Source organism: Strix uralensis, chromosome 5 (genome assembly GCF_047716275.1).
Source record: "Strix uralensis isolate ZFMK-TIS-50842 chromosome 5, bStrUra1, whole genome shotgun sequence".
NCBI classification, from domain to species: domain Eukaryota; kingdom Metazoa; phylum Chordata; class Aves; order Strigiformes; family Strigidae; genus Strix; species Strix uralensis.
Window position 1 is genome coordinate 31,117,896 of NC_133976.1, and position 21,391 is coordinate 31,139,286.

Below are 21,391 nucleotides of genomic sequence, written 5' to 3' on the forward strand. Positions count from 1 at the left end.
TAAAACGTAGTCACCTAGACTTCCTTTATAATTAACTGGGCAAGCAGGCACCATGATAGAGCAGTTTATCCCATTTTAAAATATGTCTGATACAGATGGGATGAATTGTCTTCTTTTTGTGCTTGTCCCAATGAATTGGATGGAGAATCTGGGTGATTAGATTAGACAAACCTGTGTTTTAGATAAGTGAAGTTAAGCATGATGAATTTGACATGTAGGGTAGCATACGAGCAGACATACTTACAGTGAATAACTGCAAGTTATTCTGGGGCATTAATTATTGCACCGTGTATAAGATTTTTGTAAATGCAATAGTGAATTCTATTACCAGTCTGAAAATAGGAGTGAACTGTATGTAGGCAGTTGTATGCAAATCCCACAATCATATGTAAAGTAGGTTAGGCATTTCAGAAAATTTCACCAAGATGTAAGAATAACATTAACCTGAAGGGACTTGTTGATTTCTGTACATAATAAAGCACACAATAAAGGAACATCTGAATTGCTGGTGTGTGGTAAAAGAAAGTGAGCATCTCTCCTGGATCATGGCTTCTAGTTATTTCTAGAACAGTAACTTTAAGTAGGCTTGACTATTTGCAGGGATAATATTGCTCTGTAGAATGTAAGTAATTAAAGCTAATGAGGGATTATTAGAGGGAGAATAGAATTGGAAATGTTTTAAGCCCTCATTTATTTTTTAAGAGCGGGCATGAGAATTTTAAAGAGAGCAGGTGACCTCATGCTAATTTACAGTGTTTTTAGTTAAGTATTGAAGACAAAAATTTGCTGTGAGTGAATCACAGAAATAGTTGAATCTGGCAGTATTACTACAATAGAACTTTTTTATCTTGTGTGATCAATTTTATTGTCCATTATATTTGCACAGACTTGAGCTAAATACCAGTTTACAAACAACTGTAATAGCATACAGATCACCCGTTTCTGTGTCTCTTTCTTCAATAATTAAGTATTTAGCCTATTTAAGTACTAGCTGATTCGGTTAACAGGTTGGCAAAAATTTCTTTCTGTTTCATAGTGCACAATCTTTGGTTGATTTTATTGATACGTTGGTTTGGGTTTTGTGCAGTGGGTCAGATCTATTCAATCTATAGAACCATAGGGCAGAGAAGTGAGGGAAAGGAGCAGAGTCAGATAACTTTTTTTTTCCTTACTTTATTCCAAGCTTATATTATGTTTTAATATATTGCTCCCCCATCCATTTTCCTCTTCCAGATAGTTGATATTTTGCTTCCTTATGTAACAGCTGGGAAGATCAAGGGATGAGAGAATGCATGCATTTCCATAAAAATTGATCCATTAATAATTTTGTAACATTAATAGTCAGCCCATTGGTATATGCAGACTTTATATTCCGAATAAATCCAAATAATCTAATAATAAAAATGGGCAAAACGAAACAAGGCTGTGGGAGGTTCATTGTTGTGCTGATTCCTGGTTTCTATCAATACTTCTGTGTTCAGTAATCTTTGTATTTTGTGCAGTATTCTGCTTCTACTGTAATATCGATTGCTGTTGTGTGCTGGAATGGCTTAATATTTTTGTAGTGGCCTGTAGGAATATACGCTTCTGCCCTATATGTTACTGCTAAGGAGTAAGATGGGGAGTTATGAAAGGGAAGGGAGAAGCAGATGGACAATAAAAACAGAAGTGAGAAGACAAAATAAAAAGGGGGAAAAAAAGGGTATTGGAGCTGTATGAGAATGGAACTTATATTGATGGGAGAGTGCAATGACTCCAATCCTCCCATTACACAGATTGTTTCTTGGTGATACGTTGTGAGGAAGCCAAATGCAGAGTTTCTGTTAAGGTTTTCATTGCTTACGCTAATGATCTCTAAGGTGTACGTAGAGAAGACCTGGTAATTAGTACATAAGGCTATGCATTGGCTTTATACAAAGAAGTATTAAACAGATGGGAGGAAAGTATACATGACTCTTTGTCTAGATTTGTTATACACCTGTACTTTTTAAAAACTTCACTTGAGTGAGGAGCACTAAAGTGGGCTGGCTGGGGTGCTTGCCAAACCGCTTTCCATCATTTACCAGCAGTCCTGGCTGACCGGGGAGGTCCTGACAGATTGGAAACTGGCCAATGTGACGCCTATATATAAGTAGGGTCGGAAGGATGATCCAGGAAGTTACAGGCCTGTCAGCTTGACTTTGGTGCCCGGGAAGCTGATGGAGCAGCTCATCCAGAGTACCATCACACAACACATGCGGGACAACCAGATGACCAGGCCCAGTCAGCATGGGTTTATGAAAGGCAGGTCCTGCCTGACAAACCTGATCTCCTTCTACGACAGGGCGACCTGCTTATTGGATGAGGGAAAGGCTGTGGATGTAGTTTACCTTGACTTCAGTAAGGCCTTTGACACCATTTCCCACAGCATTCTCCTGGCAAAACTGGCTGCTCGAGGCTTGGATGGGCACACGCTTCATTGGGTAGAAAAAACTGCCTGGATGGCCAGGACCAAAGAGTGGATGGCCCGGGGGGGAGGGGTTTTAAAATTTAAGAGAGATATATCAAGTGTTTCATGTGTGTGACACTATAACTCCTGTTAACACTGAACCTCTTCAACCTTAAAATGGCATTGGGCTGTCTGCATATTCCGTTTTACAAGGTATTGCCAATTAAACCAGACATACTGGTTCAGTTTGTTTTATCCAGAGTACTCCTTTCTGTGGATTTTCACACTGATAACAATAAATCATTGTTATCAGAATCTCCCTCCAGCAGTTGTTCTGCTTTTGCCCTCTTTTGAAAATCATTTATGATAGTAGTGACTTCAGAGAGGAGTATTGTAGTTCTGCTGCCAGGGAATGTAAGAGGTGGAATGCTTTAGGAAGGGTACTGTGCTCTTCTGCTGCACTCCTGGGTATGATAAGAAATAGAGTTTGACTATGAAACTCTCCTCGCCTGTTGTTTTAACCAAAAACCTGATCATCTTGGTGCAGTCAAGACTGTTCTGCTACCATGACAGCCATGTTTGGGTGCTTATTAATTCAAGCAGTGTTTGATTCTCACATTGCAGCTTCCATTTTGATACTTTCAAAGGTGATGCTTGTCTTTCGTGAGTTTTGTCCTCCCTTTTTATCAAGAGTGTATAAATGTCCAGATCTTATGCCTCATTTAAGAGGGGCACACGGAGGAGGGGTGCTCCTGTTCAGACTTTCCAGTCTCTGAACCTCCGTTGGGAGATACATACAACTGTATACGCACACACACGTATGTGTACACGTAGACAGAAAAAGGGAATCAACAGTGCCAATTTTATGAACGATTAGCAGTTGCTAGAAAAAGGCTTTAATTAATTTCTAACAACTTACTTAGGTTTCTGAGTAATATGGAAGATGTAAGTTTCTTTCATCTATCCTTTAGCTTCCCTCTTCACTCCCTTATGGGAATTTTCCATGTTGAGCTGTTAGAACAAACTCCTAGGTTGTCTGCTGTATCTTCTGTCTTTGCCATCTTTCTTTTCAAGAGCCCTTTCACAGGAATCTGCTAAGGGAGACTTTTTCTTCCTCTGAGGACAGCAGAGTCAGTTATTTCTGAAGGAAAAGGGTTTGATGGGGACTATGTCCTTAGCCCAAAAAGTGAACAGAATGCCCATTAGACTTCTGCCATCATTTGCAGGTTGAAAGAGGGACAGTTATGAAGCATTCTGCAACTGTACCTGTTCAAGTGTGAGGGAGGGTATTGACTATTTTTTCATAATAATATGACCTCTGTTTCTTAGAAAATACCTTCTATTTCTCTAGGTTTAAAATCACTATAATTAATCACCATCCTTTCAGGCTGTCCATGATATCCAAGATATTCTCCAGAGCCCACCCACCTTCATTTCATTGTTGAAGCCTTCATGCTGTATATTGTTGCTCCAATGTATTGATAAGAATCAGGGAAGTTGAGAACCAGTGTAGGAGATACTAGTGCTGGGATATATGCAGTCTACTGTCTGAAAGTTTATATGAACTGCACACTTTAAAATATAATTTTTTTTTCCTTCCTTATTAGTTCAATAGTTTGACTGTTAGCTTTTCTCTACCAGACTGCTATAAATATCTTATATTGATGTCTGCATTAATTTTGACTCAATCTGTCAGCTATTTAAACTTTTTATTGTCCTCTATGAACATTAAGAGAAACTTCATACAGCCTTCTTGGGAGTCGACCTAGCACTTTAGATATTGTCAAAATTAAACTTTTGTACAAGTAAGACTATTGGGTGAAAAACCTAGAAATAGTTAACACTATTTCCTTAGTCTGAAAGTAAGACAGACCTCCTAGTTAGCAAAACAGTTTGCTTATTTTCTTGTGAGAAGTGGAAACATATTAATAGAGCAAGATAACTTGGAGGATATTTTTAGAACATAAATTCTTCATGAGAAAGCAAGCATGGGCTTTAGAGAAGTGATGCGTGAGCTTTCTGAGCTGGATATATGGCAAAGATATCACAAGATACATTACAGTGTTTTTATACTTTCATTGGCAACATCCTTTCAAAGTGACACAAATTCAAGGTGATCATTGAATTAAGGAGGAATAGGATGCAGGAATGTAGGGGAGAAATGTAGGTGGTTTTTCAGAAGATTATTTGTAAACCTATTTAGACAAATAGGGTACAAAAATAGGTAGGAGTGGCCTACCTTCATATAAAGCCTTCCTCAAATGTCATCTGTGTCACTATGAGACAAATGTCAGCTTCTATAATTGCATAGGTTGGTTTCTTTATATTCTGGATGCTTGTTCTTGCAGTATTGTTAATTGTATCTGCTGCTAAAATAAAATTGTCATGCATGTTGCTTCAGGTCTCTAGGCTTTTCTAATTTCCATGGTGTGTTGAGTCATTCAGATGAACTCACTGAAGTGGCTGTTGTACTGTAACCGTGACTATGAGAGTCAAGAGAACTAATAAATACAGTTAGACAAATCAGACTTTTCTGGTGGTAGTACATTTTGTACATCTTACAAAATTCCTAGAGTAACTTCAAAGAAATTCTCAAGTATCTTCCTTTTAAGGGTTTTATCACAGTTACCCCTGGTGCCAGAATACAGCAGAAAATACAGCTGCAGATTTTTGTTATTGCATATTTTTTACCTTTAAAAAAAGTGTATTCTTTGCTGGTAATAATTTAGGTAAAACGTGGTTTTGCTCAGTAGTTAAAGGTTGAAATTCTGTTGGGGGATCGATGGTTAAATGTAAGTACCTACTTGTAAGTATCTAGAAAGTGAGGTGTTTAAAGTCCTGGGATATACAGGGGAGATCTAGTCAAGACCATCAGTAGATGCTAGAAAGCAGATAAACACCTGAGTTCGGCTTTCTGAAGTCAGAACTGAAGTGTCTTAGTCTCTCTCAAAAAAGGCCTGTGCCAAATATCATTATTCTTTGGTTGAAAAGTCATGTAGGTATGTAATTGAATTTGTGTTTGAGAGAGGACGCTGAACCTTCTACTCTTATTGGGGTATTTTAAAAGTAGCTAACTTAAATGTATTTTGACAGCTTTGTTTCGAGAGGGATTGTTTTGAGTTTTCTATACCACTTTCTGTTTACCCAGTTATAATCCAAAATGACCAGTCAACACGTTGAAGAGGGAACATCTGTGGTTACTTAGTCAAACAATTTTAGTTTATATCTATAGAGCTCAACATCAATGAAAGGAATATTGCTTCAGAATGTGAAGTGCACAGGAATGGGAATTATATCAGCTATAAGGACGCTTGAATGATGGTTGATTTATGTGGTTCTCTGGGTTGTGCTTCTAAAATTTGCTAATCTGACAGAATCTTTGTGTTCAAAACAGTATTCCAGGGTTGAACAGGATTTTAATTGGAGCGGGCTAATTCTTAGTAAAAACTTCACTATTTTTTCTTGCTTTGAAATGTTGAGGGTGAAGAAAACTTCTGCAAAACTTTCTCACTTTTCTTGCAAGGGATCCATACCATTTTTGAAAGTCATATATTTACAGTGTCATTAAAACCAGCTTCCTTAATTTGCATTGTTGCTAGTGTTTTCTTGTATAAAAATGGATGTAATGTTTTTTTCAAAACTATCTAAAACATTTTTTCAGTTAAAATCTCTTAAAAATTTGTACAGTTACCTTCAAGTGTTTTTATTCAGAATCAATTTTTCTTTCTGTTTTAGTCTGTTTAGACTTCTGTATATCTGGTTTTCCTACACACATCTGCAACACTTTGTGGATTGGACTTTTAAGAACTTTATGTAGGACGTGGTGAGTGAAACAGGGACTGCTAGCACATGATACACAGTCATGTCATACTTGTGCAGTAGATCAGTATTTTCCAGAAGCATCAGCTCTGTTGCATGTGCGGGAGCTCTGTACCTACATATAACACTGCAGTTTTCCAAACAGTCAACACTGCAGTTGCAAGAGGCATCCTTCTTGCTCGGCTCACTGTTCAAGTAACTGCCCAGGAAAACATACTGATGAACGGGATAACTGGCAGCCATTTGGAATGTTTTGTTTTGTTTATTTGGGGGGTTTTTTTGTTTGTTTGTTTGTTTTCTGAGAACATTATAAACCAGATCAATTCCATAATTCAGGTCTTTGGGGAGATCTACAAATGCTCTGTCACAGTTGGAATGGGGTGTTGAAGGAGAAGGTGAACACAAGGAGCTCCAGGGTGAGGAGAATACTTTCTTCATTTGATGCAGTGCTGGGTGATGTTGGTTTAGTCTGTTCTTGAAACCACAGTACAAGCCTGAGGCATTTCAAGTGGACTAGGTGTTTGACACTTGACTTATGCATATGTTGATGCAATCCCAAGCACAAATACAGGCTGGGCAATGAGTGGACTGAGAGCAACCCTGCGGAAAAGGACTTGGGGCTATTGGTGGATGGAAAACTGAACATGAACCAGCAATGTGCACTCACAGCTCCTGGGCTGTGTCAAGAGAAGTGTGGCCAGTAGGTCAAGGGAGGTGATTCTCCTTCTCTACTCTGCTCTCGTGAGACCCCAACTGGAGTGCTGTGTCCAGCTCTGGGGCCCCAACACAAGAAGGACAGAGACCTGTTGGAGCAGATCCAGAGGAGGCCACAAAGATGATCGGGGTCTGGAGCAGCTCCCTTATGAGGACAGGCTGAGAAATTTTGGGTTGTTCAGCCTGGAGAAGAGAAGGCTTCAGGGAGACCTTATAGCAGTCTTCCAGTACTTAAAGGGGGCTACAGGAAAGATGGGGAGGGACCCTTTATCAGGGAGTGTAGTGATAGGATGAGGGGTAACAGTTTTAAACTGAAAGAGGGTAGATTTGTATTAGATATAAGGAAGAAATTCTTTACTGTGAGGGTGGTGAGGCACTGGAACAGGTTGCCCAGAGAGGCTGTGGATGCCCCCTCCCTGGAAGTGTTCAAGGCCAGGTTGGACGGGGCTTTGAGCAACCTGATCTAGTGGAAGGTGTCCCTGCCCATGGCAGGGGGGTTGGAACCAGATGGCCTTTAACGTCCCTTCCAACCCAAACCATTCTATGATTCTATGCTACAGGCATACATGTGTGTGTATGTAGGAGGTTCGGTACTTGCTGGGAGTATGGAGTTTTCTGTGTGCATCCTATGCAGTGTAAGCACATGCGTTTTTGTATAGGCTTTTCCAACACAATGGGAAAGGCTTTTAATTTTGTAGTGAAATATTCAGCTTGATGTATTCTTTTAGATTTCAATTTTAAGCCTAATACTCTGCTAGGCATTGGTTACATATAAGTGTACTGATGAGTATAGTTGATACTGGATTTCATGCTCAGGATTTGTTGATATTGTTTACAACAAATGCAATGGATTATCTTTCAGAAAATATTGCTCATTCTTTTTTTCCCATCCTTTTTCTTTCTCCATTTTTTTCCCCATTTAACTTGGATTGGTATTTAAGCTTTCTTCTAGAGAATACATTCTGTGGTTTAGACATGGTTAATGTGAAGCAGTAGCTAAAAATTTCCACCTTGAATTATGTTTCCAATAAAGCTTTTGAAAGTTTTTTTCCTTTAAAAAATCAGATTACTGTATTTCTCACTTAGAAACCCTGTCCTCTTTGTGTTTCTATGATTTCCAGAATATTCAAAAATTAGTGATAAAATGAGCTGTAAAAATATTTGTTTTCCCCCTATTATTAACATAGAAATCAAAAATGCACTCAGAAAATTCATACAGAATCGTTAGTGCTTTGTGTAAACTATTCTTTTCTGGAAAGTTGAAAACTCTATTTCTGATATTTTTAACTTTACTATCTTATGGATTTTTTCCAGCTGATTTATTTAATTTGTTGTTTATCTTCAATTTATAAGAACAACTTGATCCTTTAAAATGTATGTCTCCCACTGAAATGTCAAGGTTTCTGCTCTCAGTATAGTTTTTATTTTAGAGTTATTGAATTTGTTTTCCACTTTAGATTCATGTTTTTCAAACTTTCCTTGTCAGAAAACTTTATTTTTTTGGCAATATTTTTTTTGCCTTGCTGTCACTTAAGGTTTTTTTCAGTCTTTTGTGAAGATGAAATTCTATTTTTTACATTCATGAACTATTGAGTCCATGCACCTAGCTTCTCTTTCTCTTGGATCATGACTAATCACCCTGTTTCATGGCCAATAACAATCAGCATAAATTCCTAGTGGCCATGATATTTTCTTTGAGAAAGCAAGGCATTTTACATGTTTCTTACAGTCTGCAGTTTTCCTTAGGAACATTTCTGCACTCTGTGTCAAGGTAACGAGAAAGTAGAAGATAAAATAACTATCTTGCTTTGAAATTTAAAGATATCTGGAAAAATAAGAGGTGACAAATAATGTTATCTGGTGAAAAAAAGAGATGGGTAGGTTATTTAAATAATTGGGCTATACAAGAAGGGGCCAAGTATCTGGTGCACTTCATCTCTCTCAAACATTTGGTAGAATACCCTGTATGAAACTGTTGATGATGGTGAGTATAACAATGCTAACATAAATTTTCATTCCTTTTATTACCAAAGTTAGGACAGAGTGTGTATTTTTATCAGCATACATATATTTGGGATCCATATATAAAAACATTAGGACAAACAGTACTGAAATAAAGCTAATAATTTTTAAAGATTCAAAATAGTACTAACTGATGAAACTATCTACAGTGATAAGCAAATAGAATTAATCTGAGATTTTTCACACTTTTTTTCTGAATACCTGGTACTAATCACAGTCTGAGAAAGGATTTGGTCTAGACATGACACAACTACGCAATGCTGCCTATAAGACACTCTTCACATAAAATATACAAGTGTTTATACATTTAAGATACATATTGACACTTAATCCTAATAAAATGGTTGCTATGCAGAAGTATGATGGCTTTATAAATTGCATTTATGGTCATTCCTAATTCAGTGGAAGAGTTTAAGGTTCTCTGTCAGAACTCTACATTTTATCTAGCACTGCTGTGTTTAGTTTATTCATCACAATAGCTCAAGGGTAAACTAAAAGAAAAGACATAATTCATCTTGGTCGCAAACACTTGGTAGGACTTGATTATGCTAATTGATTTAAATTTTGTACTGCAAGTATACAAATGAGCCTCTGATATGAAACAGTTTAACTCTCTCACAGATAAAGTGAAGTTGAAAAACATGTTTTGAGAAAATGGGCTTAAACAAGCAAGTTGGTTTTTTCATGTTCTGCAATCCAAACTGAATGCATTTTACTGTTCTAACGTTGCAATTAAACATGGTTAGAAGCTACATGAATGAGCAAATTTTTACTGGCACTTATGGTCATTACAATTTGATACGGATGGCTGAATTTCACTGTCAATTATGGATAGATATGTATTGCTGGTTACTAGGAAATGATGCTTCATGCTGTGTCAGTTTTTGCTGAAATGGGTGGAAAAATTCACTAAAAATACTGTAAACCAGTGTCAGAGCTTCTTCATAGGAAGTGCCCCAAGTAGTCTCTCTGCAGGACAGAGTTTAAAAATATGTAGAACTTATTTGTCACAAATCAGTTTTTCATGAGTTTTAAATGCTTTTTAGTAATTTTCAGAGTTCTATCAAGGTAATATATGCTAAGCTTCAGAATTTAGTCATTTTCTAGGGTCTTTTCGCATTATTTTAACAAATGCATGATGTGCTATATGTGGTACGTTTTTCATTTCTGTTAGTTGCTAAGAGGACATCTTATCGCTTACTGAGATCTGTTATGTTATGCCTTACTTCAATGCAGAAAATTTGAACATTGATTTATTCAACTGCATATCATACTATCTTTAGGTTCTATAGCAAAATTCAGTTAATTTAACCCTCTTCTTCAAAAAGCATCTCTTCACACTAGTGTGCTTAAACACACATTAGCTGAGTTTGCAGTAGCAGTTCAAAAGTGAAGACTTTACTGAAACCATTCTGCTTCCAGTCCTCTCTCTTTTAAACTTATCATAGTTATAATCATAGAAAGGCATCAAAACTTATAGAAGTACTATGTAAAGATGGATCTCTCTTAAAGTAGCTAAGAACAAAACTCTTTTTGCAGTAGTCACAACTACCATCATGAGAATTTTCTAGTAAGGTCAATCTAGGTGGATTTTCTGTTGCGTTTTTTTCTGTTGTTTTTGTTCCTTTCTTTTTCTTAATGCTGCTGAGTTATTAATTGTTTCTTTCTCAAAAAGCTATATGGGGTATCTGCAAAATAAATCAATAGCAAATGCAAGGAGCTAGTAGAAGCCCTAGGTAAACCTCAGAGGGCACAGACGCTGTATTATGTTCTACCTCAGGGTAGGCTTAGTAGGAGGCTCTGCCAAGATAATCAACTGCTGCAAATTTGGGAGATTAATCTATACACATGACTGAGAGAGAGCTCCAGGAACTGAGGACTTATTAAGGGTATCTGAGATTCATGAGAATTAAGACAAGTAGCTTTTCTTGAGAGAAGTGAAACAGGTTATGCTGACCTGAAAATACAGAAGCAAAAAATATTTTTCATCAGTAGGACAGCTGAGTGTTGGAACAGGTTGCCCAGAGAGGTTGTGCAGTCTCCATCCTTGGAAGTTCCCTACTGGATAAAACCCTGAAGAACCTGACCTTTCTGGCTAGGCGTGCTTTGAGCAGAGACCTCCTGATGTCCCTTCCAACCATTATAATTCTATGATTCTAAAATACCTTGAGTTTTAGGGTTTGTAAGATTACAAGAGGACAATGCAAATGTGAACCTAATATTTCTGCCATAAGACCTGTACCCTGAAAATGCAGAGCTTAAACTCAAGTATACTTGCTCCTGATGATTTTCATACCGTTTCTCTATGAGAAATACATACTGGGTTCGAGTCCTGGATGAAGTACCAGATCAGGGCAATTGATTTCTAGTTACTAAGACTAGGCAAGGATGGGCTGCACTAGGCTAGGCTAAGGAAGCCAGGTACAAAGTCTGAAGTGACTTGATCAGGAGAAGGGTAATTAACACTTGTTAAAAAACCATAAAACAAACAGAAAGCCTCAGAAGGAGTTGAATAGCAAATAAATCATCAACTTAACTTTTATTTATGCAATTTTTTTGATAACTAAGGGACAATCTATATAAAAAGATGTGCCCTTGGAAAGACAAAAAGGAGTGGTCTACCCAAACAGAAGCACAATTTTTAATCCAAGAAATTTCTGCTTAACCATTTTAGTATACCCCCCCCCCCCCCCTTCTTCAATCCAGAGAAATCTGTTTTAATGTTGCATACTATTATGGTACTTACAATTAATTAATTTTTATATTTCTTCTGTGGTTTTGTTTAAATTAATGTCTTGAACTGTAAGCAGCCTTTTGAATACTTTGGAAAGCTGTAACAAGTCAGAAACTGCCCATGGTTGGGATTTCTTGTCAGATGTGGGTGAAAGGTCCTATTCGATAAGACATTTGCAGCAGATGGCTCTGGTTGGACCAGAATCTCATAAAAGCCCTAGAGAGTTAGCTGAAAGCAGTTCAGAAGGACAAATTTAACCATCAGTTTAAAGCAATAGTTTACTCTTAGTCAGAAAATCAGTTAATACCATTTTAATGTGTGTTCTGTAGTCTGCAAATTCTTCATGACTCTAAAATACAGGAAGTGCAACCCTGAGGTAAGAAAGAGGGTGGGTGGGTGAAATGGTCTATGTCTAATTTTCAGTTGCCTTGTTCCATGGAAATAGTTAAAACAATTTTATCTTGAATACTTACCAGAGAGCCAGGAGATAGCTTGGATAGAGAAAGACATCTACACTGGCAAAAGGAGTAACAAGGAACAGGCATACAGCTCTCAGAACTGCCATTTTATCTAATTGCTTTTGCCAGCATATAAATATTCTTTTGCTCTTTTTCAGGACTAATCTCTCATCAAAAGCTCCATTTCAGGAGCCAATAGATAGGCTACTGAACTGCACCAAGGAAATTACCCAAATCAGAAAATACAATAGAAATAAGTTTCTGTTATCTGCACAGTAAACACTCTACAAAAAGAATGCTTCTCCCCAACCCCAACTGTTATGTTATCCCTTATCTGTTTGCTGTAGTCATCCTGATATATTTTTAAATGTTTTCTGTCCATCACATTTAAATGAAGTAACTCTGTGGTTTTTTTTTTTTTTTTAAACTGTTTTTTCCATATGATTAACAATACTGTGTGATGTCCTGTAGTGATTCTGTTTGGCCACAGTCTATGCAGTCCCTTTCAGTGATCTGTACTGGATATTTTCTTGTGCTTTCATGTGTTCAAAAATTGTGGTTATGAGGTCAGAACAATAAGGTTTGAAGTCATGTAACAATATTCATTTGGCAATCCACTAGAAGTATTTCCCAACTAAATGAAGTGTCTTGTGTTCCTACCTAGACACTGAATCTAATTGACTGTAGTCTATAATGGCAAATCTGAAGGCAAAATAACTTTTTTCCCTATAGATGGTTATTGGGACTTTCCTGAATAGACTGAATATCAGTATATTCTTTCCCCATCAGGGGGGCCTCAATGTGAGTTTTGAATTGTAGTTAAATAGAAGTTGACAAGCATCCTCATTTTTAGTTTTAGTTCCCTACTGAAATCCTGCACTCTAGCTTACAACTTAATTATATCAATGCAATGAAGTTGTTTCCTAAACTCCCATTGTAGGATATTTATGTTACAGTAGTCCTCATTGTTAGGACATTGTGAAATTTCTAAGTATTATCTAGGTGAAGAAATGCTAAATAAGCTCAGATTTTAACAACAGATTTTCTGAACTCAAATCTAATCACCTCATCCTTGGTAATCTAGAATACAGAGCAGTGTACCACCTCTGTATTCTATTGTACAGCAATGTACTAGAGAATATACAGCAATGATACTGGCACGCAAATGTGTGTAGTCAGCCTTGCATGCTGCATTCACATTAATCACACTTGCAAAGGCTTGGATCCACACAGAAAAGTGATACAGAGTGAGCTTTACAGATGTAGTAGGTGAGAGCATAAAACAGTAATATGTGCAGATATGAAAGACATTTTTTGACATGACAGAAGGAAAGCTGTCATGTCAACTTTCATTTTATTGAAATGAAACTAGTGCTAATGTACCTGAACATTATTTCACTGAGATACGGTAGTCTAATCACATTCTGCTTTATATTAATAAATCAATTGGGATATACTGAGGAGCTGTGTAACAGCTTTCTTAAAAGACATAAACCTGCAAAGGATGAAATGGTGTACAATGGATGTATGATACAGTTCTGACAAATACGAGGTAGAGTTGTCATTCTTTACTCACTTAGAGTATATAGTAAAAAGTGTAATAAAATATTGAATAAATCAGACAGCTAAAATATTGTTGACATAACTATATATTAGACTTTATATGCTTTCATTCTATATGTATAGAAATCACTTGCTTTAATATTTGAATTTCATAAACCTGTTTAACAAATAAGAATTTATAGGTTTTGTAAATGACATTTTTATCTGGAAGCCCCAAGTTGAAAAAGTGTTATTTTTATGCTATTGGATGCTAGTTATTTTTCCTGGATCTGTGGTGCAGTCTGTATATATATATTATTCTCAGTCATACTTACCTGTTGGTTGCAGTCTAGAATAATATAAAACTCTTCTCAAACGATGTATTTAGTGGTGCAGCTTTGAAAACGTTTGTTTATAAATCTTAATAATATCAAATTCCTACACTAATTATGCTTCAGATGGATAAACAAAAGCTAAAACTGGCATTCACACTATTATGGAAAACCCATAAAACTCTCCAAATACTATATTAATAAGCATGCAAAAACACACACAAAAATAATTTCTGGATATATCCCTGATTCTGCACAATGGAAAAAGGCTGAGGGACTGCTTGAGCAGGTTAGGGCAGATTAAACTTTGCTGTGTCTTGCCAGTGGCTCATGTGGGCTGTGAACATTACTCCAAGCTGAGAGATTCACTTATTTTCTTACAATGCACAGTCTAACAGGACCCTGTACTCGTCTATTCCTGCTGAAAGGCTTAATTTTCTTATTCATGATCCTCTTACCTATATTTAATTTTAACTTTATGACCATAAAGTGAATTTCATGTATAATTTAAAAAGCTTTTTTCTCTGAAGAAAATAACAGTTTTAGAGTAGCCAGTATATATTATTTTTTCCTCATACATAACTAGTGGTCTACAATGTGTAATACCGAGACATACTTACTGTGTTATACTTGCTTCTTGGTATAATTTTAGTCCATATTAAATGCTAAGTATAGTTAAAGATGCATGGATAATCATAGTCTTTTGCATTATTTTCTATGTGTGTTATCTCACAGATTCTGTATTTTTGCCATAGTATTAAATTTGTTCATTAGGAACCAATGTCCTGTAAATCCCAGGAGGCAAATTTAATGTTATCTGTAGCATAGGGTGTATTCAAACATCTGTTTATCGCAGAGCAGTGGACCACAGAATATGCTTCTGATGTCCAGATATAAAATGATCCTGTATAGCCTGAAATGTGCTACAGTCTGGATTTGACTTTAAATGAAGTGCAACCAAAATACTTTAACAGTGGATCTCATTAATGCTTTCTTTCTATGCCTGCATACACAAATTATTTATGTTATGGTTAAGATTATAGTCAGCTGTGCAAAGGAGATGATTACATCCTGAGCGATCCCTAATTTTTGTATTTATTTTGATCACCTATTGAAAAATATAACTGCTTCAGGTTTTATTTTCAGATGGAAACTGCTAATTTTCTGTCAAGTTAATGCTAAATAAAGCTGTTAATTCTGACAACTAAAGTCCTCTCTCATTACATGAAAATCGCTGTTGTGAATATACAAAAAAATCACCAGTCAATGGCTTTTCTTTGGCTGGTTGTTTGGCTTAAGATGGTGAAAGTATTCCATCTTCTGAGATAGAGGATGAAATCAGTATGACAAGACATCAGTGTGATGAAACACCACACTTGGTTTATGTTTTACAGATTGAATGGAGTTTTAGGAAAATAACATCTGGCTCCAAAATTCATTGAGATGAAAATAGTTGGAGGCTGGGAGGATATAGGGAGGGAGGCATGGTATAAACTTTCCCTGTCTTAAACACTTTTGAAGGCAGCTCTTTTTCTAACCGCTCTCAGAGGTGGGATACCCAGATGGATGAGATCTTTGTTCAGTATGGCTGTTCGTATGTTTTAAAGTATTCAAGAGAAAAATGGTGTAAAATGCTTGTTTGAAGAGTTGTACCTTTCTCATTTTGCTTAGCTGCAGAAAAGGTTTTATATTCCTTTTGTGTATTTTAAACATGCTGGGCAACTGATGCACTGAAATAGTTATGTTCTAGATACGCAAATTTCTTATCTGATTTTGTGTTTAGGCAGCTATCCTCGCACAACTTGTCTGTGGAACTGAGTTTCTCCAAATCAGGTACTGAAAAAAAAATCTGTGTTGTTGCTGCTATTTGGTATTTTGTTTCTCTCTAGTTCATTGGAGCATGGCAAGACAATGGGTTCAATGGGGTGCCCGTGTTCTGGTAGGTAAATCCTGTCAGAGGAAATGCAAATGCAAAGGGTCAGAAAATGACTTGTGTTCATTTCCTGATTTGTGCATAGCCAAGGGCCCAAATATTACCAAAAGGTGTCCCTTCTGTGGGGGGCAAGGAGCACAAACCCATTGATCTATCCCTCCGATTTGGTATCGGATTATCATCCCTCTGAGTTAGATACAAACTTGGGGTAGTATTTATCTAAGGTATGTGAGTGGATGGGATGGCGGTCAAGCCATTGTTTCTTGAGTAACGACACAGCACATTCCTTGGTGCAAAGTGTGCACTCTTTTTGTGGGAAAAGAGGAGGAATGAGAGTGTTGTGGCTTGAACTCAGCTGGTAGCAAATCGCCACGTGGCCAGTTGTTTTACTGCCCCCCCCCCCCCCGCCCCGGTGAAGTAGGGGAGGGACAAAAGAAGAGATTTGTAGGTTAAATAAAAAAAAAATTTACTAGCAAAACCAACAGTAATAATAGTAGTCCAAAACGGGTAAAATGCAGTAGTGGGGCACTGAGCAGTGACCTGTACAGAGCCTGTCCCCAGCAGCAATCTGACTGCACCAGAGAAACTCTGCCCAGCCAATCCGAAAACCAAAAATAAAACAAGTTGTGAGCGAGCACCGCGCCCACTATCTGCTGAGGTTTGATGTCACATGGCATGGAATGCTCCAGTGATCGATCAGGACCCAGCCCTTCAGCTGGGCTCCCTCTCAGCCCACGGAAAGTTAACTCTATCCTGGCTGAAACCAAGACAGAGAGATAAGGTCCGCAGAGTTGTGCAAAACAGTCACTGAGAGAAGAGGAAGAGCAAAAGATAATTCTGCATAGTTGTGTCAAATATTCCTTGAGAAGATTGGAAGAATGGGACCATGTGGCCTCTACCTTGCTTCGCATTCCTCCTTGATGCTATGGCAACACAAATCACTGGATCTCCATCTGTCCTGTTTGTTCTGGGCACCATGTGTTAAGGAAATGTGTGTTTTGCAGTTTTTTCACTGTTTTGCTTTTCCCACACTTCCAACACTACCTTAACATTATAGAGCTGGCCAGAGATACGCTAACAGGTATTTGAAAAGTAATTTTTATTAGTACAATGCAATAACATAGAAAGAGTTCAGGACTTTGAAATTCAGTCAGAAGGCTTTGTTTCAAGTTAAATGATGTATATGCAGTCTGTACAACACCATACAATATCTGTACACCTCTTTGAAAGGAATATATGCTACATGCTGATTTAAAAGGTCAGATATAAAGAATATCGGGAATGTGGATTCATGAGCTATCAGTCACTCTGATAGAAGAAGTGAAAAAATATTTTAAACACTATATATTCTTTGATTTTTCTTTAATGCTTTGGATTTTAGTTTTGGTACACCTGTACTGTAGTCATATTTATACTAACACTGACCATAACTACTGAGTTCTCATCATGCCTGCTGCTTCTTCTTAGGTTGGTGACTGTGTACTGGGTTTGGGATTTGCCTTTTGTACTCTTTAGGAGCTGACAGTGATTGTGATTATTTGTCTCTCCATCCTGTCCCACTTCTCTGAGTACTTAGGATTTCTTGTCTCCTTGTAGTTGTGACTACAACTCTGTTCTTTACCTTGAACCTTCCAGCATCATCTTTTAACGGTTTGCATCTGTAGATCTTTGTTTTAATTCGCAGTAGACTGTCCCTCATTTTGGCCTGTTCTTTGTTTTTCTGATTGGTGTGTGCTATGAAGTTGTGTGTGGAGGGTCTTTAAGGCCTATTGAAATAGTTTTCATGAATACATGCATTCATATAGGCCTTCTTTTGTCATTCCTTTTTGTTACTTCCTTCCACTCCCCTGCATTGCCATTAATTTTCCATTCATATTGGTATTAACATTTCTATTACAAATCTCCGCGGTGTCATGTCCCAGTTTCTCGGGATGACAGCTCAGATTTGCTGATTCCCTGGTCAGGATTAAGGTGAAATGACACCAGGGATTCCTGAATTCACAAAACTCAACTTTTATTTTTTCACAACAGATATTGCCATAAAACTTTGTCAGTAAGCCTTGCAACCTCTGCAACAAGCAGTAAACCTCATAACATACACCAACAAACTGCAAATCTTACAACATACCCCAACTAGCAGCAGATCTTATAACACACCCCAACAAGCCATAAACATGGCCCAACAAGCCTTGTTTTATACGCAGGGATACCTGGATAGAGAATGAGTGAAAAAGAGAGAAAGAGAGAAAAAGAGAGCGAGAGAGGCAGGGAGGAGGAAAGAGAAAAAAGAAAGATTTCACCAGTCCTGGCTCCAGTGTTGGTCTAGCCAGCCGAGGGGTCCAGTTCTGGAGGGTTGCCACCTCCTGGGGCTTTGACTCATGTCCTTATATAATTCCTTGCCCCTCCTCTGGGCGGGCACTTGGACTCATTAGGTTATTTAGGCATCATGCGCAGTCTGTACTTCTCGAAATCTCTTTGCTTTGGTGCATACGTAGTTTGTACCTTCAGAGTTTTCTGGAAATGGGTCAGTGGGCTTGGGGGTTGTTGAGGAGTTACTCCCTCCTCACTGCAGGTATGACCATTGTCTGACCTTTCTTCTTGGCGCATGCATTGTTAAAATGGCTTCTCTATTGGCTCTTTACGGAGTCGCTCAAGATAGGCAAGTTCAGCCTCAGAAAACTGTGGTCTCACCTCTGTGGGATCCCCTCCTCTTGCTGCATCTTTCTGCCTTTGCCTGCACAACCCCAGCAAGTCTACAGAGACCATCTCCTTTGCCAGAGTTCTTTACCAGATGTCTGAGACGTTAACTATGGTTTCATTGGACTGTCACATACGGCTGTATGTTTCTCTTAGTGCGTGCTTACTTCAACTTTTTGATACTTCTGTACCTGTAAAACAACTAGGATGCTAAAACTTAGAGAATGCTGTTGCAGCTAGTGGTAAATGTCTCAGCTGTTAATACAAGTGAAATGCTGCCATACTGTGTAAATCAATGTGATATTTTATTCAAGACCAATATTTTGGATCATTGGTACCTGTAAAATCAATGGAATAATGAGGAACAAAAGATAACAGAAAAATATTCCCTCGTTCCCCGAAAAAGGTGTGTAATATAATGGCACATCAATTTAAGAATGTTACTAAAACTGTCCTATTTTTTATCTGTAATGAACTACTTCTTAATCCATTATGAGACTTTGGGTCTCCATTGGGATGAAAAGATACACTGAATCTCCGAATCTTTTTTTTTTTCTTTTTTTTTCCTGCTTCTGGCAATGTATGGAACTAGTCCTCCAGGATCAGTAAGACTGTTGGAAAGACAAAATTAGTTTGGTTGAAAATGGCCCCAGGAGGTGGCGGGCACATCCAGGGATTCCTGAAGCATGGATAAATCTCAAAAACATCTCCCTCTCTCTTGGTGGGCATTGAATGGGACCTCACAGGAATAGCTGTGCTTTGAAGTATTGTTTCCTGGTATTTTTTTTTGCAGCTGGCTGTGTTGTCTGCATACAGAAAGAACTGGCTAGGATAGAGGGCAAGGCAGCAGAACTATACCTGAAGGTAAAGTCCCAGGTTCTTCTATTTGAGTGTGCTAACACAGGCATATGCTTAATCTGTGCAGAACTTTTCTAGCCTGACAGATATGATGGATGTGGAAGGCAGGGAGATGCCTTTTCAGTTACATTTTCATCTTCTTGACAAACCTAAAATGTTTCAAGTCAGAACAGCAATTGGTGCTAATTTTTTTTGAATGAATGAATCAGAGTCTATCTATTCTCTTTTATCAAAGGATACTATAAACTATTAATTGTGGAAAGTATCAAACTTCTGTGCTTTAGTGTATCTATTTTAATATTAACTGTATCACATATGTCTCTTTGTGTTTCTTAATTTTAAATAGAGACAAGAAGTTGAAAAAAATTACATTTGTGTTTTCAACTAGATTGACCACACTGCCTGATGAAATGTCTGTACAAAAATGTGCAAGCTTCTGTGACTTGACTTCAGCAGGAAGATGACATTTCCCCCCTGCCTTTCCAATCCACTAGTTGAATTGTGTCCACAAAGAGTAACTTCTGTGTTTTAAATCTCAGTTTGTAGTTTAGCTGCTAATCTGTGGTTGCCCATCATCAGGTCTTGGATTCTGTTTGCTAAACTAACTGTAAGCACTTAACACATTGTAAACCGATCGCCTTGAAGATGGTTGCACATGTGCAGGGGATATAAGCAATTTTATCATTATTGAACGGAGCAAAGTAGGACTGTTCAAGGATACAGAAAGCTCTAGAATTTGTGATTCTGGGTACAGGAAGTTTTGAATTTGATGACTGATTACTGCATGAACTGTTACCACTTCTCAATGTCAAAGAATCTCCCAAGAAAATGAATTAGTTACTCAGTATCATACCAGTACACTACAGAAATGAGATGCAGTGATAGAACCTCTGTATCAGTTCTCTGAAGCAGGAATCTTATTTTCTTTCATATTTGAGCCATGTGTAGCACATGAGTAGCGTTATATAAAGCTCAATCTGCAATAAGAAGAAGTAGGCAATGTTGTGAATATATAGTACACAGCAATTCAGTTTTCAGGAGAGAAGCATTTTTATATTTATGGCAGATTAGTAATGTTGTCTGTTTTGTCGTCATCATCATCATCATGGCCTGCTAAAAATGGGTAAGGGTAGAAAATCTTCCTAGCTATCTGGTAAGATTTTACTTGATCAAGCCTTTAAGATGTCTTTCAGCTTGGAAACTATTTGATAACTTACAATAATGTCACAAATTTATACCCTACTGTTTTTATGTTTTAGTGCTAATCCAACTCAAAAATGCACTGTTAGATTTAAGCAAGTGTTGAATTGATTAATGTACAGTGATTGTATATATTTCTTGCAATTGAAATTTTCCATTAAAATAATGCTAAATAACTTTGGGAATTACTTCAGAATAATAACAAATGTTACTGATGCATTATAAAATGAATTGAATTATTTGTCTAATTGCAACATTCTCCTTTCAGTATACTTGGTTTTAGGAAAATAGCAGCATTTCAATAATATATTTTTGCATAAATTATCAATATGTGCTTTCAGATTTAATCCAATTAAGTCTTAAAGTTTCATGGATTTTAAATTTATGCTTCCATATGTGAACATAAACACAGAAATGAAAGAGACAGTAATTATTTGAGGTTTTAATAATATGCTGCTACTTGATACCTTTATTCTGTTAAAAAATAAAGTACAATACATGGCCTTTTGCACTGGTATTCTATTGGGGCTAAAAGATAAGAGCCAAATTCAAGAACGGGATTGGTGGCCAAAAATCCTGAAGCAGGATCAAGCACTAAATTCAGGAAGTCATGTGCAATGATCTTAGGTGCTTAAGAAGTTAAAGGCAAAACAT

General features: G+C 37.3%; 1 protein-coding gene across 6 annotated transcripts in view; it reads left to right on the forward strand.

Annotated features, from left to right (window-relative positions):
• IMMP2L (inner mitochondrial membrane peptidase subunit 2) overlaps positions 1–21,391 on the forward strand; it is a 487,583-nt gene that overhangs the window by 64,042 nt on the left and 402,150 nt on the right. Inside the window, exon 4 of one of the 6 annotated variants that reach the window (XM_074870295.1) lies at positions 19,473–19,540. The exons of the other annotated variants lie outside the window; for them this stretch is intronic. Coding sequence (XP_074726396.1) covers positions 19,473–19,509 — 37 coding nt within the window. The 3' untranslated portion in view covers positions 19,510–19,540. Of the gene's footprint in view, positions 1–19,472; positions 19,541–21,391 lie in introns of those variants that run through there. 6 annotated transcript variants of the gene reach the window in all.